The sequence below is a fragment of the Brassica napus genome, chromosome C2, assembly GCF_020379485.1.
Source record: "Brassica napus cultivar Da-Ae chromosome C2, Da-Ae, whole genome shotgun sequence".
Classification (NCBI taxonomy): Eukaryota; Viridiplantae; Streptophyta; class Magnoliopsida; order Brassicales; family Brassicaceae; genus Brassica; species Brassica napus.
The window spans coordinates 14,481,517-14,507,125 of record NC_063445.1 but is presented as its reverse complement, the minus strand read 5'-3'; the positions used below and the strand labels follow the sequence as shown (position 1 = coordinate 14,507,125).

The 25,609-nt window shown below is 38.5% G+C and overlaps 5 protein-coding genes across 6 annotated transcripts; 1 reads left to right on the top strand and 4 right to left on the bottom strand.

The window, feature by feature from the left end:
* Positions 1-100: 100 nt before the first annotated feature.
* LOC106407598 lies at positions 101-1,999 on the bottom strand. Its single transcript, XM_022696019.2, has 9 exons — positions 1,871-1,999; positions 1,690-1,789; positions 1,506-1,607; positions 1,222-1,434; positions 996-1,137; positions 764-900; positions 603-683; positions 437-514; positions 101-353 (listed from the first exon to the last, which is right to left on the bottom strand). Exons 1-9 carry the CDS (start codon positions 1,945-1,947, stop codon positions 330-332), a joined length of 954 nt encoding a protein of 317 aa, XP_022551740.2. The 5' UTR covers positions 1,948-1,999; the 3' UTR covers positions 101-329.
* Positions 2,000-2,396: 397 nt separating this feature from the next.
* On the top strand, positions 2,397-6,775 carry LOC106407595. Of its 2 annotated transcripts, none has more exons than XM_048748212.1 (11): positions 2,397-4,492; positions 4,575-4,703; positions 4,795-4,910; positions 4,998-5,110; positions 5,200-5,282; positions 5,360-5,503; positions 5,606-5,812; positions 5,910-6,057; positions 6,148-6,278; positions 6,370-6,459; positions 6,560-6,775. In XM_048748212.1, the coding sequence occupies exons 1-11, from the start codon at positions 2,552-2,554 to the stop codon at positions 6,644-6,646; spliced, it is 3,189 nt and encodes a 1,062-aa protein (XP_048604169.1). In that variant the 5' UTR covers positions 2,397-2,551; the 3' UTR covers positions 6,647-6,775. The 2 variants fall into 2 exon arrangements, with proteins under 2 accessions (XP_048604169.1, XP_048604170.1); XM_048748213.1 differs by having other exon boundaries at positions 6,529-6,775.
* Positions 6,776-7,094: 319 nt separating this feature from the next.
* Positions 7,095-9,269, bottom strand: LOC106409748. The gene is made up of 7 exons (XM_013850318.3): positions 8,818-9,269; positions 8,660-8,726; positions 8,007-8,585; positions 7,792-7,928; positions 7,626-7,706; positions 7,464-7,541; positions 7,095-7,375 (listed from the first exon to the last, which is right to left on the bottom strand). The coding sequence occupies exons 3-7, from the start codon at positions 8,089-8,091 to the stop codon at positions 7,250-7,252; spliced, it is 507 nt and encodes a 168-aa protein (XP_013705772.1). The 5' UTR covers positions 8,092-8,585; positions 8,660-8,726; positions 8,818-9,269; the 3' UTR covers positions 7,095-7,249.
* Positions 8,262-8,716, bottom strand: LOC106409747. The gene is made up of 2 exons (XM_013850317.2): positions 8,660-8,716; positions 8,262-8,585 (listed from the first exon to the last, which is right to left on the bottom strand). The coding sequence occupies exons 1-2, from the start codon at positions 8,714-8,716 to the stop codon at positions 8,262-8,264; spliced, it is 381 nt and encodes a 126-aa protein (XP_013705771.1).
* Positions 9,270-9,888: 619 nt separating the features above from the next.
* On the bottom strand, positions 9,889-11,914 carry LOC106408180. The gene is made up of 4 exons (XM_013848997.3): positions 11,081-11,914; positions 10,817-10,870; positions 10,415-10,540; positions 9,889-10,339 (listed from the first exon to the last, which is right to left on the bottom strand). Exons 1-4 carry the CDS (start codon positions 11,468-11,470, stop codon positions 10,136-10,138), a joined length of 774 nt encoding a protein of 257 aa, XP_013704451.2. The 5' UTR covers positions 11,471-11,914; the 3' UTR covers positions 9,889-10,135.
* Between the last annotated feature and the right edge of the window lie 13,695 nt (positions 11,915-25,609).

The window sequence follows — 25,609 nt, the reverse complement described above, 5'->3', positions numbered from 1 at the left end:
CATCTGCTCTATGTATCCTTCATTCCACCTTACTGAATCGTTTAAACAAACCCAACATCTTCATTCAACTTTTTCACAGAGCTGTGTTTACGGAAAACGATGGTGTTTTAGTCAAATGATCATATCAATCAAGTTTTTACATTTAGCTGAATAAAGAAAGGAAAAGAAAAACAAATATGTTCACAGTACTTCAAATCACAGAGCATTATTCTACTAAGACATTGTAAAGCTTTTGACTTAAGACCCAAACATCGATTCTAAAGTTTTGCATATACTTCGAATCCCTTTCCTACATCACTGAAAAAGCTTTTATTGGTCTTTCGAATGTTTTACACCAAACTCTGGCCCATCACCTGCCAAGCCATTGAAGTTGGTGGAACTGAGAACACACTAGAAACACAAAAACACAAGCAAGTATGCAGTCGTAGGAGCTTACGTTTTGGAAAAATAGAATCTCTGGTCGAATCTTCAGTTTAAAGAAACTGCTGAGAACACTGTTCCAGTCTCCAATAACCTGTACACGTAGAAAACACAGCTCACTCAGTTTAACTTACAAAACCCAAGATAAAACAGGTCACAGATCAAGAAACTTGCTGCTTGACCTCTTTGTTAAGAGCAAAGTATCTGATCCATCTATTGTTTTCATAAGCCATGCAATTGTATTGATCTCCGCACAAGCAAACCTGAGTATTACAACATTTGGAGTTGGTTTCTGGTAACAACAATCTTCAATAGGAAAATCCAGAAGGAGTTAGATACATACCATGGACACAAGACGGTATTTAGTGAATATACTGTCACCTTCGTATTTGTAAATCTCACTGATATCAAATTCAGTAGCGAGAACAGAAGTAGTAGCAGAGATCTCTTCTTCAGTCTCATTGTTCTCCCACTCTAGAGCTAAACAATTCCATCAAAAAAAAAAAACAATCCTCAAGAACTAGTGCATTATGTTGCTGACGTCTACATAATAAACTTGATAGGAGGTCTTTTACCAATTGTGAAAACAGATGGAAGGGTATTGATCACACGTTCAACATAGTTTCGCTTCCCACATCCTTCCTTGTCACAAGGCAACATCAAGGTGGTTCTGATAACCTTCAGGATGTTCTCAAATGTCAAATCCTCGAATGCATACTGTGATGATAACCACAAAAAAGAAAAACGTTTCTTAGCATCATCACTTATAACATGATAATAGAAGGAAAGAAATGAGTTTGCCTTGAATTCTCTGAGTGAATTAGCGATCAGGATTAGACCATAAGCAAGCTCAGGTGGATATTCAGTATCCAATTTGCATCTGTTGCACATCTTTTTGGGCGTTTCGTAAACTTCAAACATGGATTTAAGAGATTTATCATGCTCATATCCAGTGTTCCAGCGAGGAAGAAGATCCAAGATGGTTACCAAGAAGTCATAAACACCGTTTGATTCCTAAGAGTAAAGAACAAGAAGATAAGCTTTATATGAATCGGCTTGAGAAAAAGTTGAGAGAGAGAAGAGACCATAGGATGAGTGAGAATGAAATCACGGAGTTCGGAAACAAGTTCATCTTCAGTGAAGCTGCTGATCAACTCTTTTCTGAAAAAACTTATTTTCCAGAGAGACTGCAACAAAACAATCACGTTCTTGATCAAGATCCGGGGAACAAAGATAAATAAAGCTTATTAATATGCTTTGTTAAAGAACCTTGAGTATGGTATCAAGAGCTGAAGCACGAGTGGCGTTTTGTTTCTCCTCTGTTTTCTTCGCCTCATGAGCTTCGTCGTCATGCTTTACTGAGAGATCTCTGAACAATAGACAAAGCACTTACTAAGCAGGCGATTATTCTCGAGAAAAAAAAAGGCATAACTTGAGGATTAGTACTCACGGATCAATTTTCTGGTCAGTATCTTCTTGAACCTTAGGTGACGACTCCATCTCCAGGATCAGATTTGGAATCTCCATGGAAACCAACGGTAGCGTTTTTCTTTCGAGTCGCAAGACTTTTCTCTCTGGATTTTCTCGAGAAAAGGAAAAAGAAACGAAACAGAGAAAATGCGAAGGATTTGATCAGCTACAGCCGGTTGGTTTGTGCACGTGAGTGTCATGTGATATGCATTATGAAAAGAGCGCCAAAATTACTTTACTCGAACGTACATACAATGATAAGGGAATCAAACGAAACTAAACAAATTTATATCAACAAGAAGTTTAGTCGCACCCATGATCATATTTGATCCCCAACATGAAGACGTTTCTTCTCCTAAGCTAAATTATATCTCCACTTAACTCCAGAATTCGAAATTTCCTCACAATCTTTTGTTGCGGTTTTATTCGGGGGAATGTGCGCTCAAATCGAACATGGAATGCCCACAAGCTGCTCGACAGAATGCTTTTTTTTTTAATGGGCCTCTCTCTCTATATATCCAAGCCTTGTCACGTGTCTCTCACGTGATAGCTCTTCTTCTAATAACTACCATCCCACTTCTATTTTTTTTCCCTCCTCGTCGGCTCTTCTCTCGAAAACAAGAAAAGAAAAAATAGCAGCAAGAAAGCTTTTGAGAATCACATGGCGACTCCCTTCGTCTTTGACGACGATGATGAGGAAGCTAAACAAATCCAACAACTCTCTGCGGATTACATCGCTCAAGGAGATCACATCAAGGCCCTGGAGGTCATCGAAACTTGGATTTCTTCTGCTCATAAGAAGAAGAAGAAGAAGAAGAAGGTCCTAGACTTTTTCTCTTTCCAGGAAGGTAAAATCTTCTACAAACAGACCAAGATAGCAGAGAACAGCGATGTGAAATTCGCGTTTCTATTTGCCTCCGCGGAATGCTTTTCGGCAAACGAGGGGTTCTCATCGTTTTGTGCCGCTCCGCTCTTTGGTTTGGGCTGTTTGCTCGGATCACCATTGTACTTGAAGAAATCCGTAGGTAAAGCAAAAGAGTATCTGGCTGTTTTGGCGTCTTTTGATGAATTGAATCCGCAAGAGGAGAAAAGTGTAAGAGACGTCAAGAGTATACTCAACGCTGCTGAGTCAAGGATCGCTGCTGGCTCTCCTAGGGATCCGGAAGTTACTGAATCCAAGAAAATTCCTCCTGATCCGAGTAAGATTGAGGTTGAAGGATTGAGGTCGTTTTGGACTGGTTTGAATGTTGAGATCAAAAGGAAGTTTATGGAAGTTAGGGTTGCGGATTTTACCAGCTATGTGCAGAGATTCTATGGCACAGAGGGACGAGCTGCTTTGGAAAAAGTTCTGGGTTCAGCAGTGAATAACAAAAAATGGAGGGTTTGGGTATGTCGAGCTTGTTCGAAAGAGTTCTTACCCCTTAAAAAGTTTAAAAATCATCTTGAAAAAGAGCATGCCGCAAAGTTTAAGCCTTCTACGGCAGAGCATATGGCTCAGATGGTAAATGAAGTGTGGGCTGGTATGATAACAGTTGCTGGCTGGGAGCCAGTGGATACAGCTGCTGCTGCTGAAATGATCAAGACTCGGCTTGAATTTGTGCAAGCGTTTGTGTATGAGAATGGATGGTCCAGAGACTGGCCATTAGCTACAGATAAAGAGCGCAGCAAGTTACTCCAGGAGATTCGGTTGCTTCTTGTGTTGTTTTGTGAGCGTAAGATCCTTTCTTGTGGCCTTCGAGACTGGATGATGCGTTTTCTGATTAAGCATCTTGCACGGTTTGAAGTTTCCAAGCATACTTTGACTACAGAGTGTCGCCTAGTGGAAACACCTCAGAGCATCTGCTTTTTGGAAAGAAGCGAACTCGAACAAATTCTAGACCTTCTCAAACTCATCAAGTGTGAAAGGGAAGATGGCAAAGAGATAATTTGCAGAGCAGTGGACAGTTTCTACAGTGTTACTCGTGTTAAAGAAAAGATAGACTTCGACAAGCAGTTTTCATCTCTGCTTCTGGATAAGAGACTGCTGCGATGTGAGATTGCTCAATTCGATGATGAAGGGACTGTCAGTTTCTTGAACGCCAGTGATCACTACGCCAAGGCACATGCCCGTGGAGATGATATACTATCTTGGTTAGCAGATCACTCCTCTGCAGATGAGAGATTTCGATTCCCAAGACCTGTGAGGACACACAATCTAGATATTTGGGTGGCTGTTTTGAGAGCCGTTCAGTACACTTGTAGGACTTTGGGAACCAAATATGCAAAGAAACTGCAGATGCTTGGTTATGATGCAAGTCTTGTTGACGCCATAAACTTGTGTGTAAGCGAAAATAAAAAGAGAAGGAGTGTTCCGGAACATCAATGCAACAAATATGCATCTATTCTAGGCGATGAATGTGAAAGAAAGCATTTAGCTATAGATTCTCTCAGTACACGCCTATTCTTGTGTTCAGTACGAGATGCTCTTGAAGAAGCACCGCATCCGACATTTGATTTCCCAGATTTAGAAGATTGCCTGAAGCGTATACACAGGCATACAAATCTCAGCGATGATATAGTCCTCAACTCCATAGACCGTCTGAGATCATTGGTCGCTGATAAGGTCCATTCCTGATCAGAGTTTTTAATTAACAATAGAAAAACAGAGGTAAAATGTAATCTTATAAGTGTTTCTTGACTTGCAGGTTGCGCTAGTCGATACAAAGATGTTGCTGGTTGAGAATTCAAGGATTAGTTTGTTCAACGACCTCATCAGACTTTCTGGTTTTGACTATCGCTCTTACATCCTTCGACCACTTAAAGAATTCTTGCTGGTTGGTTTGAAATTTCGGTTTTATGTCTTCTCTCTGATGCAGACCTTCTGTAACTTGTTCCTTATATTATGTCTGATGTATCATTCTCTAGGAGGTAATAAACGTAGCTGCAGCAGAAGCAGATCTTCTACTCAAGGAGGAAAAGAAGCCACAGTCAAAGAAGAAGAAACATAGAAGCAATAAGGTCCTTGATAAGACTGTTGAACCGTAAGTACATCAAGCGTCTCTTTTGTCTTCATGTTGATAAATTGTTTTCGGGTTCTCTCTGAACAAAACGTGTTATTTCGTGTCCAGTGAACATTCTTTCAACCTTGATCTCCAAGCTACATCTCCATCACTACAAACGACGGAAAAAGATTCTATGGAAATTCCATCCAACACTGTGGATGCTGAGGAAGCTGCTCAAGGTTGTGAAAGAACTTTGCGATGACGAAATTCTAAAACCACTTCGAGTTAAGTTGCATAAATCTTGTTTGTTTCATTCGCCATCTTCAAGGTATGCAAAACATGCCTGGAGAAGAGTCAGTCCTTAGAGAAGCTGCAGCCAGATGCAACTCAGCTCTTGACATAACTCTGAAGGTAATACGTAAACTCTCATCTTCTAGTTCTGATTCAGTTTTTGATATCTTCGCAAAACATGTGGTAATGCATTGCAGGCGCTCTTGAACATTAAGGTCCTGAAAGAGGATTTAATGCAAAATGAGAAACCATTTCGTGACGACTTGGAAAAACAAGTTCCTGAGCTACTCCACAGCTATCTCCTGAGCGATTTACTTACTTCCAAAGAAGTTATTTCCATGGTTTGTGCAGATATATATAAGCTTCTAAGCATGGTATTATTAATTTATTAAAATAGGCTTGATTAATATCTTCTGTGTAATCTTGTTTTTTACTCGTTGCAGTCAAGTGATGCTGCTGAGATAGTCGTATCCATCCTTGAGTCTTGGCATAGCTGTAAAAGTCAAGAAATAGAAAGCTTAGTAACTCGCCTCTTTACACTGGAAGAATATGAAAGAATGAGTTGTAGCAGATGCAGGCAGAAGCCCAATTATCCAGAGCAAAGTTCTTATGGAATCGTTATGGCTGCAGATTCAATCAGAGACCTCAAGGTATGCTCCATTTTATTCCCCTCTTTGTCTTTCCTAATAGAAATTGGTACTACCACTACTTAATAAGTTTGCTGTGTGTGGTTGGTTATATATGCAGTGTGCTTTTGGGAATATAAAGTTTGAGGACATCCTTAAAGTAATTCGCATGGAAGATAAAATGTTATGTGACCTTAAAACAGGAGGCTGTGGAAAGGCAAACTTTGTTCATCACATTATTAGTAGATGCCCGCCTATATTCACAGTCGGTAAGTAAGTTTTGACCATGACTGCGACGATCTTGTGTACTCATTTCATTTAACAATTGTTGGTGTTTTGCTGGGGTTTGGCAACACTAGTGCTGGAGTGGGAGAAGCATGAAACGGAGAAAGAGATATCTGAAACAACAAAGGCTTTGGACTGGGAGATAGATATGAGCAGGCTATACGAAGGCTTAGAATCAAGCACCAAGTACCGGCTTGTGTCATTGGTAAAATCTGATACAGGGTTGCAAATGTTTTTGTCCTATTGTTATTCTGAATTGGTCGGTTACGAGCTCAGAATATGGGAAATGTATGCAGGTTGGTTGTGGTGAAGACAAAGAACACATCTGCCTAGCATATGAGAAAGACAGGTGGGTCGGTGTCAGACATGATGCTCTTACAGAAGAGGTAAGAAGACTAAACAGTTTTATTTATACTTCATGAGTTGAGTTGAGTTGTAAACTGAGACATTGTTAGTATGTTGCATGGTGAATCGGTGATACCACAGGCTGTTGGCAACTGGGAGAGTGTGATCAGATTCTGTGGGGAAAGGAAGGTTCGGCCTAAGATTCTGTTTTATGAAGCCGCCCACTAATCGATGGTTTAGCAAATGTAACGGAATGGCATATTCCAATTTAGAAACAGGGTGTTCGTCATCTGATTAAAGCATAATTGATATTCATGTCAGTGGAAGTATAACAGATTTGGTTCACCATTTCAGCCATCCCTAGTGTACGTGTATAAATACTATTCAAACCCAACAAATGGTAAAAACGAAGCTTCCATTAAAGAAAATGAACAAATTAGGTTGTATGTGAACAAGATCTTGCAAAAGACGAAGCAGTTTCCTTTGTGTTTGTTGAGTTGAATTTGTAAACTTGATTGGTCAGACATGTGTGTGATGACACTTTTTGTAGGTAGTGTTTTCATATCCTGTTTCTAGTTCAAAAGAAGTTGTGTTGATGAGTTGAAATTACAATGCGCTGCGAAGTTACTCCAAGAACTGCAGACAATTCCTGAAGTGAACTTTTTAATGTCTAATATCACAGAGGGTAAATTTGATAGAAGATATTACAATCTCACAGAGGGAAAAGTAAACAAATCTTCCGTTAACAACACACTGTATCCTTAATAACAAACCGAAGTAAGCTGTGCATTTAGAAAATAGTACTTTTATTCAGTGACTACGTCATACCAATCAGGAGGATTGAGGCTGAAGGGAAAACATAAAATTTTGCAGTTGGTCCCAGTTTTGTATAAACGTATTTTTCACATCACTTGGTGTATTTATCTGGGCGTTCACAATCCGCTTCCTCTGCATATCCTGAAATTCCAAGTAGGTAGAGGGTTTTGAGTAAACACACGTACACATAAGGAAACAAAAAAAAAAAAAAACATAATAAGCAGCTTACGTTTTCAAAAAATAGAATGTCAGGTCGCATATTCAGTCGTATAAAAGTGTTGATAACACTATCCCAGTCACCTATAACCTGGACAGGCAACACCCAATCGCTAAGTCACAGAACGAACAACTTGCTTGTATCACGAAGTAAATAAATTATAAGCTTTTTTACTTGTTGCTCAGAAGGAAAGTAAATGACCCATCGATTGTTAAAGTAAGCAACACAAGCGTATTGATCTCCATGCGAGCAAACCTGCATTGGACTTGTTACATTAATCTTCTCAACAGCAAACTTAAAAAAAAAAAATGGAACTGAAACTTAGTTAGATACTGCTTACCATTGACACAAGATTGTATTTGGTCTCTGGTGATCCACCTTCGTATTTGTAAATCTGACTAATATCTATTTCAGTAGCGAGAACAGAAGTGGTAGCAAGTATCTCTTCTCCAGTCTCATTGTTCTCCCACTCTAGTGCTAAAAAATTCCACATATAGAATAAACTCAAAACTCTATGTTGCTCCAGTATAACTTTAGTTTATGAACTAGACTTACCAATGGTAAAAACAGAAGGAAGTATAGGGATAATATGATCAACGTAGCTTAGTTTCTCACATCCTTCCGTTTTGCAAGGCACCATAGAGTTGATCTTGATGAATTTAAGGATTCTCTCAAACGTAAAATCCTCGAATGCAGACTGTGATGAATGATGATAACCAAAACCATAATCTTATTATTATGAATAGACTGGTGTTCTTGTGCTCTTTAAAAAGATAAAAAAAAGGTTAAAAAAAATAAAAGAAGAGATGACTATGCCTTGGTTTCTCTGAGTGAATTGGCAATGATGAGTATACCAAAAGAAGGTTGTGGTGGTGGATATTGAATATCCATCTTGCATCTAGTGCACTTCATTTTCACCCGGTCTTCGAATCCTAAGTGACGGTTCCAGCCAGGCAGAATCTCCAAGACGTTTATCAAAATCTCAGAAACACCACCATTTTCTTCCATAAGACTTAGTTTGTCGAGAAAGAGATGGTAAAACTGGTCCAAGTAGTCTTGTATGAATCTCTCATGTGTTTCTGGATAAAGTGTTATCGAGAGATCGCATGAGAACATGGTGGTTCTCATCAGAGACTGCACAAATTAATATCACATTCTTTAAGAAAACCAAGAAAAAGATTCAACCACATTCTTGCGAAGAAGGAGACCTCGAGTATCATATGAAGAGCTGACACACATGCGGCGTTTGGTTCCTCTGCTTTCATCGGCGGCTCTCTGAGCAAAATAGACAAAGAAAAGCAGCTTTCTCAGAGGAAGAAAGCTGTAAATTGAAACTCGGAGGAGACTTTGTTTAACTACTACTCACCGATCAGTTTCTTTCTTTTTCTCCGCTTCTTGAACCTTTGATTGCTCCGTCTCAAAGATCAGGGTTGTTTATTGTTGAACAATGGAGGGAAACAATAATGGCGCTTTTCTTTCTAACGGTAAGAGTTTCTCGAGAAAAAAGAAAAAGAAAAACAGAGAGAGACACAGAGAAAATGGGGGGGAAGCTGTTGAAGAGAAGAAGACGAAAGGATTCTAGCGTCGTCAGAGTCGGTTAGTTTGTCCACGTGAGTGCCACGTCATAATTCATTATCAAATGAGCGCCAAAAATTTGATAGAAGCTGTGCTATAGATCAGATCTATCGGGTCTTGTGACCTGTGAATAAAATTGGACCGATTAACAAAAACAAACTATCTGACCAAAAAAGGGTGTATTTATTAATAATACAATTTATATTTGGACAATCCTTTCAAAAGACATTAAAATAATATTTATCAAAAAATAAAAAAATGACCAAAATAAATTTTATTAAAATAAATAATAATAATATATTTCTAATTATTTTTTAATTCATACATTTTTCTCTGAATTTCATTTTTCAATATTTTAAAATTTTTAATTTTGAAATCTGAAATTCTTCTTATTTCTTTTTCAAATTAAATTTTTATTTTTTTAAATCTTAAATTTTCTCTCTTTTTTTCCCGAAGCTCCACTTTTCTTCTCAAATCTAAACTCTAATTCTAGATTACTTAACTATGCTATAAAGTATAAGCGTCTCTTTGCCTTTAAGACTCCATTCTTGACCACTGATGAATTCTACTAAGGTTGTGAGATGTGGACACAGCTACACGTAATATGTAATTTCGAGGCATGCGAACTTTAGTCTCGTCTCTTTATCCTTTACTTTCCTCTTAAACATTTCAATAACCATTTTCGGTGTCAACTTCAGTGAGCCATATAGTTCATTCCAATAAGCGTTTCGTCGGGGCCTCTAGGGGATCACACTCCCAAATGGACATGCTGACTGGCTTCCTCGCGAACAAAATCCCTACAACTAGGAATGATAAATTTATAACATGTTGGTAAAGGTTAAAAATAAACATAAGCAAAAACTAGAGATCTAAGATGTTCTTTCATAAGATTTGACTAGTTATAAGTTTCAGTTAAGTCTCTCGTCGCCTCGTGTACCCTTGGACACTACATTTGTTCATCTACACAAAGGCCTTATAATATACACAACAATCAAAACGAGAGCGCCTTTCTGCATCGCTGCAGCTTATAGAACAAACAAAAACAGCAAATGATTCAGCTACTACCAAAACACACTTTGTAATCGCCTTCTGCTCTGTCTGTCTGATCATCACTTCTCCTCAAAATCGACATCGATGATTTGGGACTTAGGCGGCTTTTTAGAGTTACCCTTGTTGTTGCTGCTACTGTTGTTGCTACCGTCTCTTGAGAAGAAATCGCCTTGTGGCTGCCACACGATGTTCCTACATCCCTCGCATCTGATCACTTGGTTCTTGTATCCTATGAACTGCCTCTTACACGCTGGGCATTCTCCCTGTGCAGCACCAAACATTATATAACAGATACTAAATCGAAGAATGTAGACAAGAAGGGGCTGAGTATAATAGACCTTGATGACGAAGTTATTGGCGACTGCACCAATGAGAAGAGGACCAGCAATGGGAAGAACCCATGTTGCGACTATTATCACTCGGAACAGCCATCCAGAGAGAGCAAACCAAAGAAAGAAAATAGTCTGGAAAATTGAAATCAAAGCAAATCCAAGATTAGAATTATAAACTCTGTTCGGATTCATTGAAAAGCATCATTTATAATCAGACAAGTCAATAAAGTATTAAGTCATTCCAGTTCTTATATGCCTAACACGACAGAAAAACATTCTAGTTTTCATAGTCCAAGTCTGTCGCTTTTAATAAGATTAACACAAAGGGCATAAGGATACTGAGTGACTTGAGAAGTGTCAGGTGCAGGTCAATCAAGATAGAGTAAAAGTAACAAATGTAATACTTACAGCAAAACTTCCACCGAGAGGTGTATTCAAGAAGTCACTGAACTGCTTCCTGTACTGCAAGGCAAACACATGGAGAGAAAAAACAAAACTCAGCACAAGCAAGGAGCCATGTAGGTAAGTAACAACCACGTGAAGTCATTGCTCACATCACACAGAGCAAAGCAACTAAATAAAATGATTCAACATCCAAAAGAATCATTATGACGTCATCTCTTTCTCAATTATATCACTATCTAACTCAACTGCTGAAGCTTTTCTATTTACCTTGGGGAAATTTCTACTAAAATCGGCGGATAATGTCCTGACACGTGGGCTAATCCCATACTCACGATCAATCTCCCGAGCACGGTCCCCGGCAGAGCTTGCGGCGGAGCTTAAACGGCGAGAGACGGCGTACTCACGGTCGATTCGCTCGGCCGTTTTCTTAGCCTCGAAGACGAATTGCTCGAATCCATCGTTGGCGGTCCGCCACGCGTCTCTCCAAGCCTTGCCCGACTTGATGTTATCGGCGAAGCGGTCGAAGTCGCCGCGCTGGAAGGACTTCACCTGCAGCGAAGGGGCGGCGCGTGAGGTGTACGTGCGAAGGTGCGGAAAAGGCGTGGAGGTGGTGAATCTGGGCGGGGCGGAAGGGCACATGAAATTGCAAGCCTTCATGGTAGTCGACAGAACATGAGATTTTCGCAGAGCGATTGGAGGTGGAGGAAAAGTTTTTGTGTGGTTACTCTTCGCCGTCTAGAAGAAGCTGAAGATGATACCTTTTTTATTGGTTTTCCTTTTTTCTTTTTTCTTTTTTTTCCCCTTGTCATATGATTTTTATTCTGAGTTTAATTAGATACAACAAGAGAAATTGTAGCTAATACCACTTTTATAATACCACATTTCATTTTTACATTAATATCTTTACCATTAAAATTTAAACAGAGAAAATATTATTGTACCCCTAATCTATTTTCTCCCACAAACTCTTCAGATCCAAATCCGATGAACTTCCAATTGTTTTACGGCGGCCAAATCCGACAAGGCCAAACGAGCTTTTTACGAACCTGATGAGCTCTCCGATCAGATCTCCGATGAACCTGAAGAGCTCTCCACCGAGCTCTCCAACGAACCTGAAAAACTTGACTAGCTCCGATGAACCTGAAAAACTTGACGAGCTCCGACGAACCGAACAAGCTCTTTCACGGTTGCGTAAGAACGTTAACGAAGTAACAAGACAATAGATGGAGATTTTCGTTCTATTTCATTAATTTTAGCTTGATTTCTCAAAATCGATCTGTTTCTGGCAAAAGAGACGAGGTTTTTTTTATGATATTTTACATTCTCAAATTTATAAAACCTTATAATTATTTATCCATGAAGAACATAGTGTTTATGCATTAACGTTTTGATATATTTTGTTAATTCTTCTTTCCGATGAGTATTTTTGTGTTGAGTATATATATGTTTCCTCCCTTGATCGCTATATTATTATAATCATGTTATGATGATTGAAATATGTTTTATTTGTTGAGAATGAAAACTAATAAATGGAGTTCACTCGATGAAGAGGAATTTGATTTTTGTCTTCTACTTTTGTTTTTCTGAAAACGATTTGTTTAATTAATTTTAGGTTGAAAATTTTCAAACATGATATGTTTATGTGATGTTGACGAAGGTGTCGATATTGAAATTGAAATTATACTCTGTGATATTTATAATCCCTTATAAAATTCATATTATATAAAATACATAATATTTCTATAAGTTTTGATGTTTGAATACTAATCTTGGAATACCACTTTCTTCCGCTTTTGGTTCATGATTGTCAATCTAACTCTATGTGCAAACACTTTTGCTCCTTTGATTAAATATGTACATGTGTGTGCTTAGGTTTTGCAGAGAATGGGAAAGAACCGCTCTGAAAGCCAATAAGGATGTAAGAGTTGCCCTCATCCGCATTGGTGTTGTTCTTGGTAAAGATGGTGGGGCTTTAGGTGTGTGCTCTGTCTTTCTCTCTCTAATGAAACTTGTTCGTGATTGTGTGTGCTGAGGATGTTTTATTCGTATTAGCCATGATGATCCCCTTTTTCCAAATGTTTGCTGGAGGTCCTCTCGGTACAGGACAACAATGGTAAAGTCAAACAATTTTTCTTATCGCCTCTCTACAAATCTAACAACCATTTTTTTTTGCATAATTTACTGTGTAAGTTTTCCTGGATTCACGTGGATGACTTGGTGAATTTAATCTATGAGGCCATCACTAAACTATCCTACCAAGGTAATAACATAACAAACATAACAATCTGTTGTTTTTTGATCAAAGATTTAAAGCGGAATGCTATTGGTGTTGTTGGTCGTTGCAGGAGTTATAAATGGGACTTCGCGTAACCCTGTAAGGCTTGGGGAGATGTGTCAGCAGCTAGGCAGTGTTCTTGGTCGACCGTCGTGGCTACCAGTTTCTGACTTTGCACTCAAAGCTTTGGTCACAGAAAAACAAGAGATTCTTTTTTCTATTTGTTATTTTTGAGTAATATTACATTGTTTACATTTATAAACACTTATAAATAATTGTACAAGCTTATTAACTCAATGCTTTTATGTTGTATATAGAAACACAAAGATCACCATTGATCGTGTCAAGTGTGATAAAACTCCAAGATGAAGTTTCTAATACACAAGACTTGCTTATTCCTCCGAGTAGTAATATTCTTGAGGTATATATTATAATTTTTACATTTATAAGGACTTATAAAACAATGTTATAACTTATTCACTTCATGTTTTGTGTTTCAGGGAATGACACCACCATTGATTTTGTCAAACACTATTATGTCTCTACTATTCAGTTTTGTCTAATGCTCTTGAGTTTTCTTAATAAATTTTTTTTTTATATATTTTATAAAAGTTCAAAAAAAATTGGAACAGATTTAACTTTTAGTAAATTTATGTATGATTAATGTTGTAGAGAGAAACTCTCACACATTCTGAGACTGAATTGAACAACATTTAAAGAGTTGACGAAATCGGTTGTTTAGAACATATTCATATAAATTGTTTTTATAAATGTTTTATAAACTCTTATAAATTATTTTCATACATTTATAAACCCTTAAAATTATTTTATTAACTCTTAAAAATTTGTGTAATAAGCCTTTCAAATGGTTATAGACTCTTATAATTGATTTAAAGACCTCCAATTGATTTCTAAACATGTATATACCTATATAAATCTTATAAGTTATATACATACCCCTTATAAATTATTTATAAACTTATATAATTTTTGTAATAAACATAGTTTATATACTTTATAAATTGTTTTATAAGCCTTTATAAATGGTTTATAGACTCTTACAAATAATTTTTAAACCTTCATAAAAGGTTTATAAAATTCATGAATTGTGTTTAATAAAATTTTATAAATGATTTATAAATCCTTATTAATTATTTACATACCGTTATAAATTATTTTACATACTGTTCTCAATTGTTTTACAAGCCTTTATAAATGGTTATATATTATTAAAAATAATATAGAGACCTTATAATTGATTTCTACACCTATACATACCCCTTATAGATTATTTATAAACTTTCATAACTTTGTTATAAACATTTATACATGGTTTATAGATTATTTATGAACTTTATAAATTGTTTTTATAAACCCTTATAAATTATTTACATACCTTTATAAACCCTTATAAGTTATTATACAAACCTTTATAAATTGTTTTATAAGCCTTTTTAAATGGTTATAGATTCTTTTAGTTGATTTCTAAACCTATATAACTCTTATAATACAAGGGAGAAGCTCTCCTGAAAATTGAATGTTATTCTTTCTAGCCAGTTTTACAACACTTCCAAGGTGTGAATTCTCTATTTCACCAAACTCCTCAGTACCTAAAATGCAAGCAACATTTTCAACATAATCTAGCTTTGAACATTGGATGATCAGTTTTGGCTTGTCTGATGGGTCTTTTGAAGTATCACAATACCTTGCAGGTAACTTCAAGGTTTTGCAAAATTCGTTGCTTTGACTGCAAAACATGACAGAATAAATTTCTTAAGCTAACGAATTTATAATACTCCATAAAACACTGATTTGAACTTAGTATTATTGACTAGAAAACCTTATCAACAAAATCAGCTAAATGATAAGTTATACAATTTGAAAACCTTTAACTAAGCAAAATATTCATGTATTACAACTAGCATTCTTATTAAAAATCTAATACAAGATTTTTCTTATACCTTTATAAACCTTTATAAATGGTCTAAGAGAAGATGTTCTTTTATGTTTTATAAACCTTTTTATAGATATATCTTGTTCAAATATTACTTTATAAAAGCTCATAAGTTGTTTTGATGTACTATCACAATATCATAAAACCAAGATTTATAAGTGGTTATAGTTTTTTTACTGTAAGTTAACTATTGAATACTCTTCCCTCTTAGATTTAATCTCCTAAATCACTATCCTAAATCACTATCTTAAATCACCATCATTGTAAACTCCTAAACTCGTAAATCACAACCACTATAAAACATAAAGAAACATAACCTAGAACCACTGTAATCTTTAGAAAAACAAACATAAATCACAAATTAGAAACATACGAGTTGTGAAAAAGCAGATTTTTTTTTTGGATTATGAATCTCGATCTAATTTTTTAAACTTGACAGAACAAAGCTAGAAGAATCGAAACTTAAAGATGAGGATGAAGGAGGAACATACTCGAAACTCGAAGATGAAGCTCCATAATCGAAGATGAAGATGAAGCTTGGAGTCTGTGAAGAAGATAAAGTCAGAGTCACGAGCCAAAAGAGAATCGGGGGTGAAGGTAAAGTAAGGATAGTTTTGAGTCTTGATTCTCTGTAATCGAGAGTGTGATTGCTCTTGTCGACTATTACGTGAGAGAGAAGATGCTTTGTATCGTCGGCGGATGCTTTCTCCAGATGATGATTTGGAAGAAACCTAGATAAGTTAGGGTCACTTTAGTCATTTACTCATTAATGAATGTGGTATTTATGAAAATGTCATTTGATTGGTGGTAAAGCTGAATAGTGGTACCAAAAAAAATGTATAAGTAAAATTTCTCCATACAACAATATACAAATTTGGTCCAAGCCGTTTGATATATTTTTTTTGGAAGTTTTTTTTTAAAAAAAATATTATTTTACCTATTTTTAATACATGAGTTTAATTATAAATTATTTCTTGTTTTAATATTTGTTTATTAATTAAATAGCATTTTATATACATTTTCTTTTAATTATTTCTCTATGAAAATAACCTATCGGCCCTGTTCGTTTTTCCAACGCAGCGGCGTCAGATCAGCGATCAAAAATTACCACCAAAAAAAAAAAAAAAAACTAAATGCAGCGTTGTTATATTGTGGCCGTCGGCCATTGCCGCCGGTGGCCGTTTCCACGTTTTTATTGTCGCTATAAAAATTAGCGTCTCCCAAATATGAGTTGATGTTTCGCTAGCGTCAGTTATTATTATTATCTTTTCACTCTCTGTTTTGATTTACTGCTGATCTGTCATTTTAAACTTTTTTATATTTCATGTCGCTTGTCGATGACTCTGCATCAGAGAAACGAGCATGGCCACTATTACAATAAAATAGAATTTTCTTTCTTCAGTCATTCATCTCACCAAAGAGTATGGAGAAAAATAAGACACATGACAGCTTAATGATTCGGATTAGAATGGCAGTAAAAGAGAGGCAACTCCCAACTTTTAGGATAGGTAAAACTGAACAGAGTCGGATTACTGATTTTCCTTTTGGTTTCATTACAAAGAAAACATAAGTTTAACGAGGGCGGTTTTCCTCGTGAGTTCGTCGTAAAAGAGGCTTTACGAAGAATTAGCGAGAAAACACGTTACGTCGTTACTCGTTTGTCGTAACACATATTTCCTCGCCAATTCGTCATAAATTAGCGAGGAAAATATTTCGTCATAAAGACGAAATAATCATTTCGTCGTAAAGACCACGTAAATATTCCACGTAAGGAGGTCGCTAGATTTCCTCGTAAATACCTCGAAACGTGTTCCTCGTAAACTACACGTAAATATCTCGAAAACTTTTCCTCATAAAGTACACGTAATAACCACGAAAGTATTTCCTCGTAAAGTACTCGTTTATCTTTCCTCGTAATATCCTCGTAAATGTTTCCTCGCAAAATACTCGTTTACTTTTTCTCGTCATTTCCTCGTAAAGTTTCCACGTAAATAGGTTGTAAATTAGCTACGAATTTACTTCGTTATTTTATTTTACAAAATTTAACAAAATATAATTTTAAAAAATAATTAAAATTATTTAATTTATTAATAAAATTAATTTTTTTAAAAAAAATCAATACCAAAATATTTTATATATAAATAAGTTTTGAATTTATAATTCAACAACCAAAAAAAAAACTAAAAGTCGTTCATCGCCCGGTAGAATTCATCACTCCTTCTCTCTACATCCGTCTCGGGATGTGTGTCGGATGATGACTCGCCTGGAATGGGATTTTGTCGTCGCAAGTTCCTCAACAAGGACTCCCATTCTGGATTTGTGGCCGCTACAACGTCTAAGAAGCCCTCGAGTCCACCCATACGAGCTGTGAACGTAGATCGCGTCGAGTCCATCTCATTACGCATCTGAGCGGACTCTCTACGCAGCTGCTAGGACTCTCTATGCAGCGCAGTGACTTCATCTTCCCGTGTCTGAGCATAAGACGATGTCGCTCTCGGAACATCGTTGACGGAACCAATCCCAACGTACGTCCATTTTTCTTAGGTACCACCTTAAAAACAAAAAAATAAATATTGTTAGTAAAAATTTAAAGCTCAATTAAATGAATAATAAAAAAATTAAAATTTTAAAAAATTTACCTCCTCGTAAATCTTATCCACTTCATGTGTGGATAAGGTGACGGGTAATCCGTCGGTGGACTGCTGGGTCAGCTGGGTCTGGCGGTCGTCAACCTGAGCAACCAAGTCGTTGAAGATTTGCTCGGACTTGCCATCTAGAAATTGGTCTGCCTTATTCTTGTGGGTCCCGTCTCTTTGGCCTAAAAACATTTAAGAAAGTTAGAATATACATATATATACATATATTAAAAATTTAATTAAATAAAATATTTAATTACCATTTCCAAACGGATACCGGCGTGGGGTTTTTGGCCCATAGAGTGAAGCATTGGCCCGTGGCCGTGCTCATCTACCGTGTTACGGGAGGCAGAGCAAGACTGGGCGATTCTGATGGAATCAGGATCCCGCCAATAACGGATGAGGCCATCCAACACATCCGTGGAGAGCTCAGCGGGTTTGCCACGCTCATATCCCTTCACGATCCAGTCACCCTTCCAAATGGAGACCGTGTCCAACAAGCGAACTTTCGCCTTCGCGTAAAACTGTTTCCTCACCCTCTCAGTGATCCCCATGGACCAATGATATTTTTGCTGCAAAAAAAACTTAAATTAATAATTAGTTAAAAAATATATATATAAGTCATGAAAAAATAAAAGTACATATAATTAATTAAAAGTAACTTACAGCGTATATTTTGAACCACGTCTTTCTGACATAGATCGGCGTCTTTCTCCAGTTCGGATGTGGCATGGAGAAGTAACCTTTGATCGTGTCGGTTACGTCTGATGCAAGACAATTGTCAACCCCAAACCTGAAAAAACAAATTTAAAGTATAAATTATTTATTAATGTTATAAAAGAATTGAAAAAAAATTGAAAAAAAATTAATGTAACATACTACAAAGTTCTGTCTGGTCGGTCGGGGTCTATGACTGGTAAACCTTCTCTGCCTGGCTGACGGAGAAGGTCCTCGACAGTGTACTGCGAGTAAGGAGCACTCGGAGGCACCATCAAATCGGGATGAATCTCGGCGGGAATCGGAGGAGGCATCGTCGAAGGAGCCATCGGAAGAGGCACATGAGGTGCACTAGAAGAAGGCGACCGAGAGACTCTCTGAGAAGACTGAGTGTCGGGGACAGTCTCCGGACCCGAAGAACCGGGAGCTGAAGAAAAACCGGGAGCTGAAGAAGACGGGTCTAAACGACTACCAGGCTCACCGAACATCTCTCTGTAATGGGGAGTAAGTCTGTTCTTTCGAATCGTCTGGAAAAAAAATTTAATTTTTAATTAACAAATTCTATAAACCTATCTAAATTCCCTACACTAACCACCTAATCAACACTAATTAACATAAAATCTGTAAACCTATCTAAATTCCATACACTAACCACCTAATCTATCCTAAACTAATCAAATTAGAGAGGAATTAGAGAGACTTACCATTGCTACGAAATAGAGAGGAAGTGGAGAGGAATTTGAGACGAAATAAAGAGTGAGCACTCGGGAGTATATATAAGAGACTACATGTCCTCGTAAATTAACGAGGAATTACAAAGGCCCGCGTTTTACAATACGAGGAAATAGCGAGGCCCGCGGTTTACTATACGAGGAAATAGCGAGGTCCGCGTTTTCAGATTACGAGGTTTTTACGAGATTTTGCATTACGTGGAATTAACGAGTCCTCCCTTTACGAGGAATTAGAGAGGCCCGCTTTTCTATAAATACCCACAAGTTTCCTTCTCAAATCACACACAAACTCACAAATCATACACTATCACAAATCACACACAAACTCACAAATCACACACTATCACAAATCACACACTATCTCAAATTAGAAAGATTTGAAAAAAAAAGAGAGGAGAAGGAAGATATTGGAACACATGTGGGCTAGACTTACGTAGGTCTCGCCACATGTGATTCCAATATCTTTCTTCTCTTCTCTTTTTTCTAGTTTTTATTCTACAAGGAATTAGCAAAGCCCGCGTTTTCCGATTACGAGGTATTTACGACGATTTCCTCTTACGTGGAATTACCGAGCACCGCGTTCTTTATTTTTTTATTTCGTCGTTATTTCCTCGTTAGAGTACGAGTTGTTTACGAAGATTTCTGCTTACGTGGAACTAACGAGTCCCGCGTTCTTTATTTTTAGGATTCGTTGTAAGTTCCTCGTTAGTATACGAGGAAATAACGAGGATTATGTTTAAATCCCTAAAATCCAAAACTCAAAACCCCAAACCCCATCTTCCTTATCTTCTACTTCATATATTCCAAACCCCAAACCCATCTTCCCTTTAACCTCAATCTATTCTTTAACCTCAATCTATTCTTTCCATTCCAAACCCCAAATTCTAAAACCACAATTCCTTAACTTATAATCTCAATATATCTTATTTCTAAAACAAACACCCATTACCGTACAGAAAATCAAATACATCAATCGGATACATCGACATTCTCGTCATCACTAGAAACATCATCATTTTCATTAAACTCGTCTTCAACAGCTTCGTCTGTGGCATCGTCGGTAAGAACTTCGTACTCGTGATTATACGGATCAATGAGAAGGATGTCACCAATTTCTTGTTCAGGTTCCTCGACTTCATTTATCTGTTCTTCTTGCAATGGTGGTTCTTCTCCACTGATGATTCGTCCTCAAGGTGTAACTTTGATCACAGCTAACCAATTTATACCCGAATCTCTCATCCGAGGGTATGGAAGGAAGCTAACTTGGTCTGCTTGTGTAGCTAAGATGAAAGGCTCGAATTTGTTGTACCTTCGTCCACCGTTGACATCAACTACACCGAATTTGTTAAACCAAACACCTCTGTTGACGACGGGGTCGAACCATTCACATTTGAAGAGGACGCATTTCAGCTTCAATATCCATGGGAATTCGACTTCAATAATATCCGTCAAGATCCCGTAGAAGTCTGTTTCCCCTTTCACACATATTCCATAGTTACTGGTTGCCCGATGTCTACCATACTCATATGCGTGAAAAGTATAGCCTCGTGTGTAATACATCTGTGATATGGTGACCGTTACAAGTGGAGATTGAATTACTTCGTGTAACCACTTAGGATAATCTGCATCGTCGTCATAATCAACCTGCAAAAATAAAGAGAACGTTGAAATACAGATCATGTATGAAAAAGAGTTTGAGTTAATACCTGATTCTTCAACCACTTAATAAAGTGTTGATATTTCCTTTTGTCTACGTCACTTGTGGATATACCTTGAAATGTTTCTTCGACTTGAGAAATAAATAGGCTGTAAAATCATATTTTATATTAATTAATCTTTCGCAATTATATACTTATATGTGTTTAGAACTGTCCATATATGTTACCTTTCAAAATAACGCATCAATGGATCCTCGCAACTGAGTAGAATATAGGTGTGTGCACTATGAGCGTCTTGTTCACTCGACCACCAAACCACTTTTGATTTCCCACCGAGTCGCCCAATCTGGCTAAAGATGTTTGGAACACCAGCAACTGCATATGTTGGCGCAACACCACCATCATCATATCTTCTTGGAGCTCTTCTCAGGGTACGTACTTTTGACGCAAAGTAGTACGATGTGAAGTGAGAAACTTCTTCCATCAAACTTCCAGCAATTATGGAACCTTCAACTTTGGCGAGGTTCTTTTCTTTTCCCTTCAAATATTTCATGGCTCGCTCATACTGATACATCCATCCATAATGTACAGGTCCACGAAGCAATGCCTCATATGGGAGGTGGACAGCTAGATGCTCCATGACGTCAAAAAACCCCGGAGGAAATATCTTCTCCAAGTTGCACAATAAGATGGGAATGTTCTCCTGAAGCTGTTCTATAACTTCTTCTTTAAGAGTGTGTGTGCTCAGATCCCTGAAAAAATGCTCCAGTGCCTATTTTATATTCCAAAAACAATTAAACACATTATTAGTCATCTATTATTGCAAACTAAACCATTATAAAATTACTGCGCTATAATATACTACCTGCAAGTGCTTCATGTACGTTTGTTAGAAGTAGCTCCGCAAATGCAAAGGGTAGTAATCGTTGCATAAAGACATGACAATCATGACTCTTCATCCCGGAAAACTTTTGACCCTTTTCAACACAACTAGAGAGATTTAAAACATACTCATCGGGGAACTTCACTTCTGATGCCACCCACTTGAACAACACCGACTTTTTTTCAGAAGACAATCTGAATATCGGAACGGAAACTTGTCCATTGCTTTTTATATGTAACTTACTTCTTGAGAAAATATCCGGCAAGTCCAACCTCGATTTTATGTTGTCTTTTGTCTTCCCTGGGACATTCAATATTGTATTCATGATGTTCTCAAAGAAATTTTTCTCTATATGCATCACATCGAGGTTGTGGCGCAGAAGAAAATCCTTCCAATATGGCAACTCCCAAAATATACTCTTTTTGTGCCAGTTGTGATGAACACCGTAAGAATCAGACATATTACGAGGGACATGCCAATTACCACCACAACGAACTGTTTTGTTAGCTCCGTAGTAGTCGATTTGCGCTTCAATTTGTTCTCCAGTTAGATATGGAGGAGGAGTGTCTCTTACAACCCTTTTGTGCCTAAACAAAATCTTGTTTCTTCGGTACGGATGGCCAATGGAAAGAAATCGACGGTGACAATCGAACCAACTTGTCTTCCTACCATTCTTCAGTTGAAACGCATCTGTCGTTCCATTACAATATGGACAAGCTAATCTCTCATGTGTAGTCCATCCAGACAACATCCCATAGGCAGGAAAGTCACTTATGGTCCACAAAAGCATCGCTCGCATCGTAAAATTCGTCTTCGTTGAGCTGTCATACGTCTTCACCCCTGTTGACCACAAATCCTTCAACTCTTTTATCAGTGGTTGTAGGAAAACATCCAGAGACCTTTTTGAATGGTTCGGACCAGGTATTAATATGGTCAAGAATAGCAACTCCCGTTGCATGCACAGCTCTGGTGGCAGGTTGTATAGCGTAAGAAAGACTGGCCACAATGAATATTATCTCTCTGACATTCCGAATGGACTAAATCCATCTGTGCATAATCCAAGATACACATTCTGACTATTGCTAGCGAAATCTGGATGTACTTTGTTAAAATGTTTCCAGGCTCTTGCATCTGATGGATGAGTCATCTCACCATCCGTCTGAGTATGCTCGGCATGCCATCTCATCTTTCCAGCAGTCTGCTCTGATTGGTACAATCTTTTCAATCTGTCTGTAATTGGTAGGTACCACATCCTTTGGTACGGTACCCTATTACGTCCCCGTCCTTGCGGCTTGAATCGTGGCTTCTTGCATAATCGACATTCTTCTAACTTTTCATCATCTCCCCAGTAGATCATGCAGTTGTCGATGCAAACATCTATCATCTCCGAAGGCAACCCAAGACTATAAACAAGTTTCTGAATCTCATGTCTTCCGGCAAATATTCTTTAAACAAGTCTGCCCATTCATTCATGCAACTTTCAGGTAGATTGTGATCAGTTTTAATATTCATCATTCTAGCAGCCAACGACAATTTAGAGAGACCTTCTCTTCAACCACTGTAAAGTGGCTGATTCGCCGCGTTTAACATTTCATAAAACTTTTTTGCATCTATATTAGGTTCTTCATCTTCATCATGAGCCACGAATTCATCCGCTACCATATCATGAACCCTATCAGAATCTACCATCTCCTCCTGATAGTAACTATGTTCATTATGCAAGTGATGGTCAAGTGGTTCTTCCTGAAAATTGTTATTACTACTACTATCTTCATTCTGATCATAATTATAACCTTCCCCATGTTGAAACCAGATATAGTAATTTGGCGTGAAACCTCTATTTATTAAATGCTTCCAAACATTTTCACGGTTTGCCAATTTCGAATTGTTGCATTTCCGACAAGGACAGAACATCTTACCACTTTCTTGATGCATAAATGTTTCCAGCCTCGCAAGGTATTCTTTCGCCACTCTCCCGTTAGCATCTCGATGCATATACATCCACTTCCTGTGGGAACCGAAATTCGCACTATCGATTTACGTTTAAATTAGGAAACTAGGAAAACCCTAATTTCTCAGAGGTCCCGGATCTCTGCGAGAGCCAACGGCAAGTGACCAAATATATGCGAAAATCATGAAAAGATAACAATCGAGTTTAGAGAAAACAATAGATCTTATTTCGAGTCCGCGTGAGAGCGTTGCGATCATTACAAGAGATCATAGAAGCTTTGGCCGCAAAGACTGTCATCGAGTTACCTAGTTCTAGCGGCCTAAAAGCTCAAACCTAGTTGACTCACAGCTCGATAACATAAGACGAAGAAAACACAGAAAAGGTTTTTGATTGATTTCGGACTGAACCTTATGAAAGGCTGCCTACGTACCCCTTTCGAGGATCAAGCCGAACGTAGTTCGAGAGTGAACCAAGAGATCGAACTGCTTGTGCACGTTCGTCTGGTAATCGGGTGCCAGTCATGGAAACAGAGCATGTCGAGAATAATGCCTCAAAGTTTCTAAGTGCCGAGAGTTCTGAGTCTAAAAAGTTCTCCCCCGTGCCTCTCGCCTAGGACTCCTTATATACTCGCTCCTAGGTAGGTTTACGCTTTTTCCTCTTCTGCCCTTAAGCCGTCATAACTTAAAAATGGAGATATTCCATTTTTCCCGATCTTTTTAATTTTCGAATACTTCGTATTTATCCGCGGAAACTTGACATTTATCTTTCCTTGCGAACCAAGCATAAACCGTCCTACGGTTTATGGGCTTTTGATTAAGAAATCGTAAGTGGGTTTCGAGTCACGTCATAGGTCTCTTGGGCCATTGTTTGACTCGAAACGTTTATTACGGCTTCTTTTTGATAAAAAGAACTTTCCGCTGTTTTTTATCGCAAAATTCGATTGATGACTTCAAATGACGAGAAACATGAAATGGGTTGGCTACGGTCTTCGGGAGATAGCATTAAAGAGTAGACGAGAATGCATGGATTTGTGTCGTATCGATTTTTAAGAAAGCACGGTCACTACGTAGCGACCGAGCTTCGGTGAGAGCTCGGTCGCTACGTAGCGACCGAGCCGTGTACGTGCTCGGTCGCTACGTAGTACACGGCTCGGTCGCTAAGTAGCGACCGAGCTCTCCCCGAAGCTTGGTCGCTACGTAGCGACCGAGCTCTCACCGAAGCTCGGTCGCTACGTAGCTACCGAGCTCTCCCCGAAGCTCGGTCGCTGGGAGAGCTCGGTCGCTACGTGCTCGATCGCTACGTAACGACCGAGTCGTGTGCGTGCTCGGTCGCTACGTAGTGAACGAGCCATGTAGTGCTCGGTCAGTACGTAGCGACTGAGCCGTGTACGTGCTCGGTCGCTACGTAGCGACCGAGCTTTGGTGAGAGCTCGACCGAGCCGTGTACGTGCTCGGTCGCTACGTAGCGACCGAGCTTCAGGGAGAGCTCGGTCGCTACGTAGCGACCAAGCTTCGGTGAGAGCTCGGTCGTTACGTAGCGACCGAGCCGTGTACGTTCTAAGTCGCTACGTAGCGAGGGAGCTTCGGTGAGAGCTTGGTCGCTACGTAGCGATCAAGCTTCGGTGAGAGCTCGGTCGCTACGTAGCGACCGAGCTTCGGTGAGAGCTCGGTCGCTACGTAGCGACCGAGTAGTGTGCGTGCTCGGTCGCTACGTAGCGAACGAGCCATGTACGTGCTCGGTCGCTACATAGCGACCGAGCTTCGATGAGAGCTCGGTCGCTACGTAGCGACCGAGCCGTGTACGTTCTTGGTCGTTACGTAGCGACCGAGCTTCGGGGAGAGCTCGATCGCTACGTAGCGACCGAGCCGTGTACGTTCTCGGTCGCTACGTAGCGACCAAGCTTCGGTGAGAGCTCGGTCGCTACGTAGCGACCGAGCTTCGGGGAGAGCTCGGTCGCTACGTAGAGACCGAGCCATGTACGTGCACGGTCG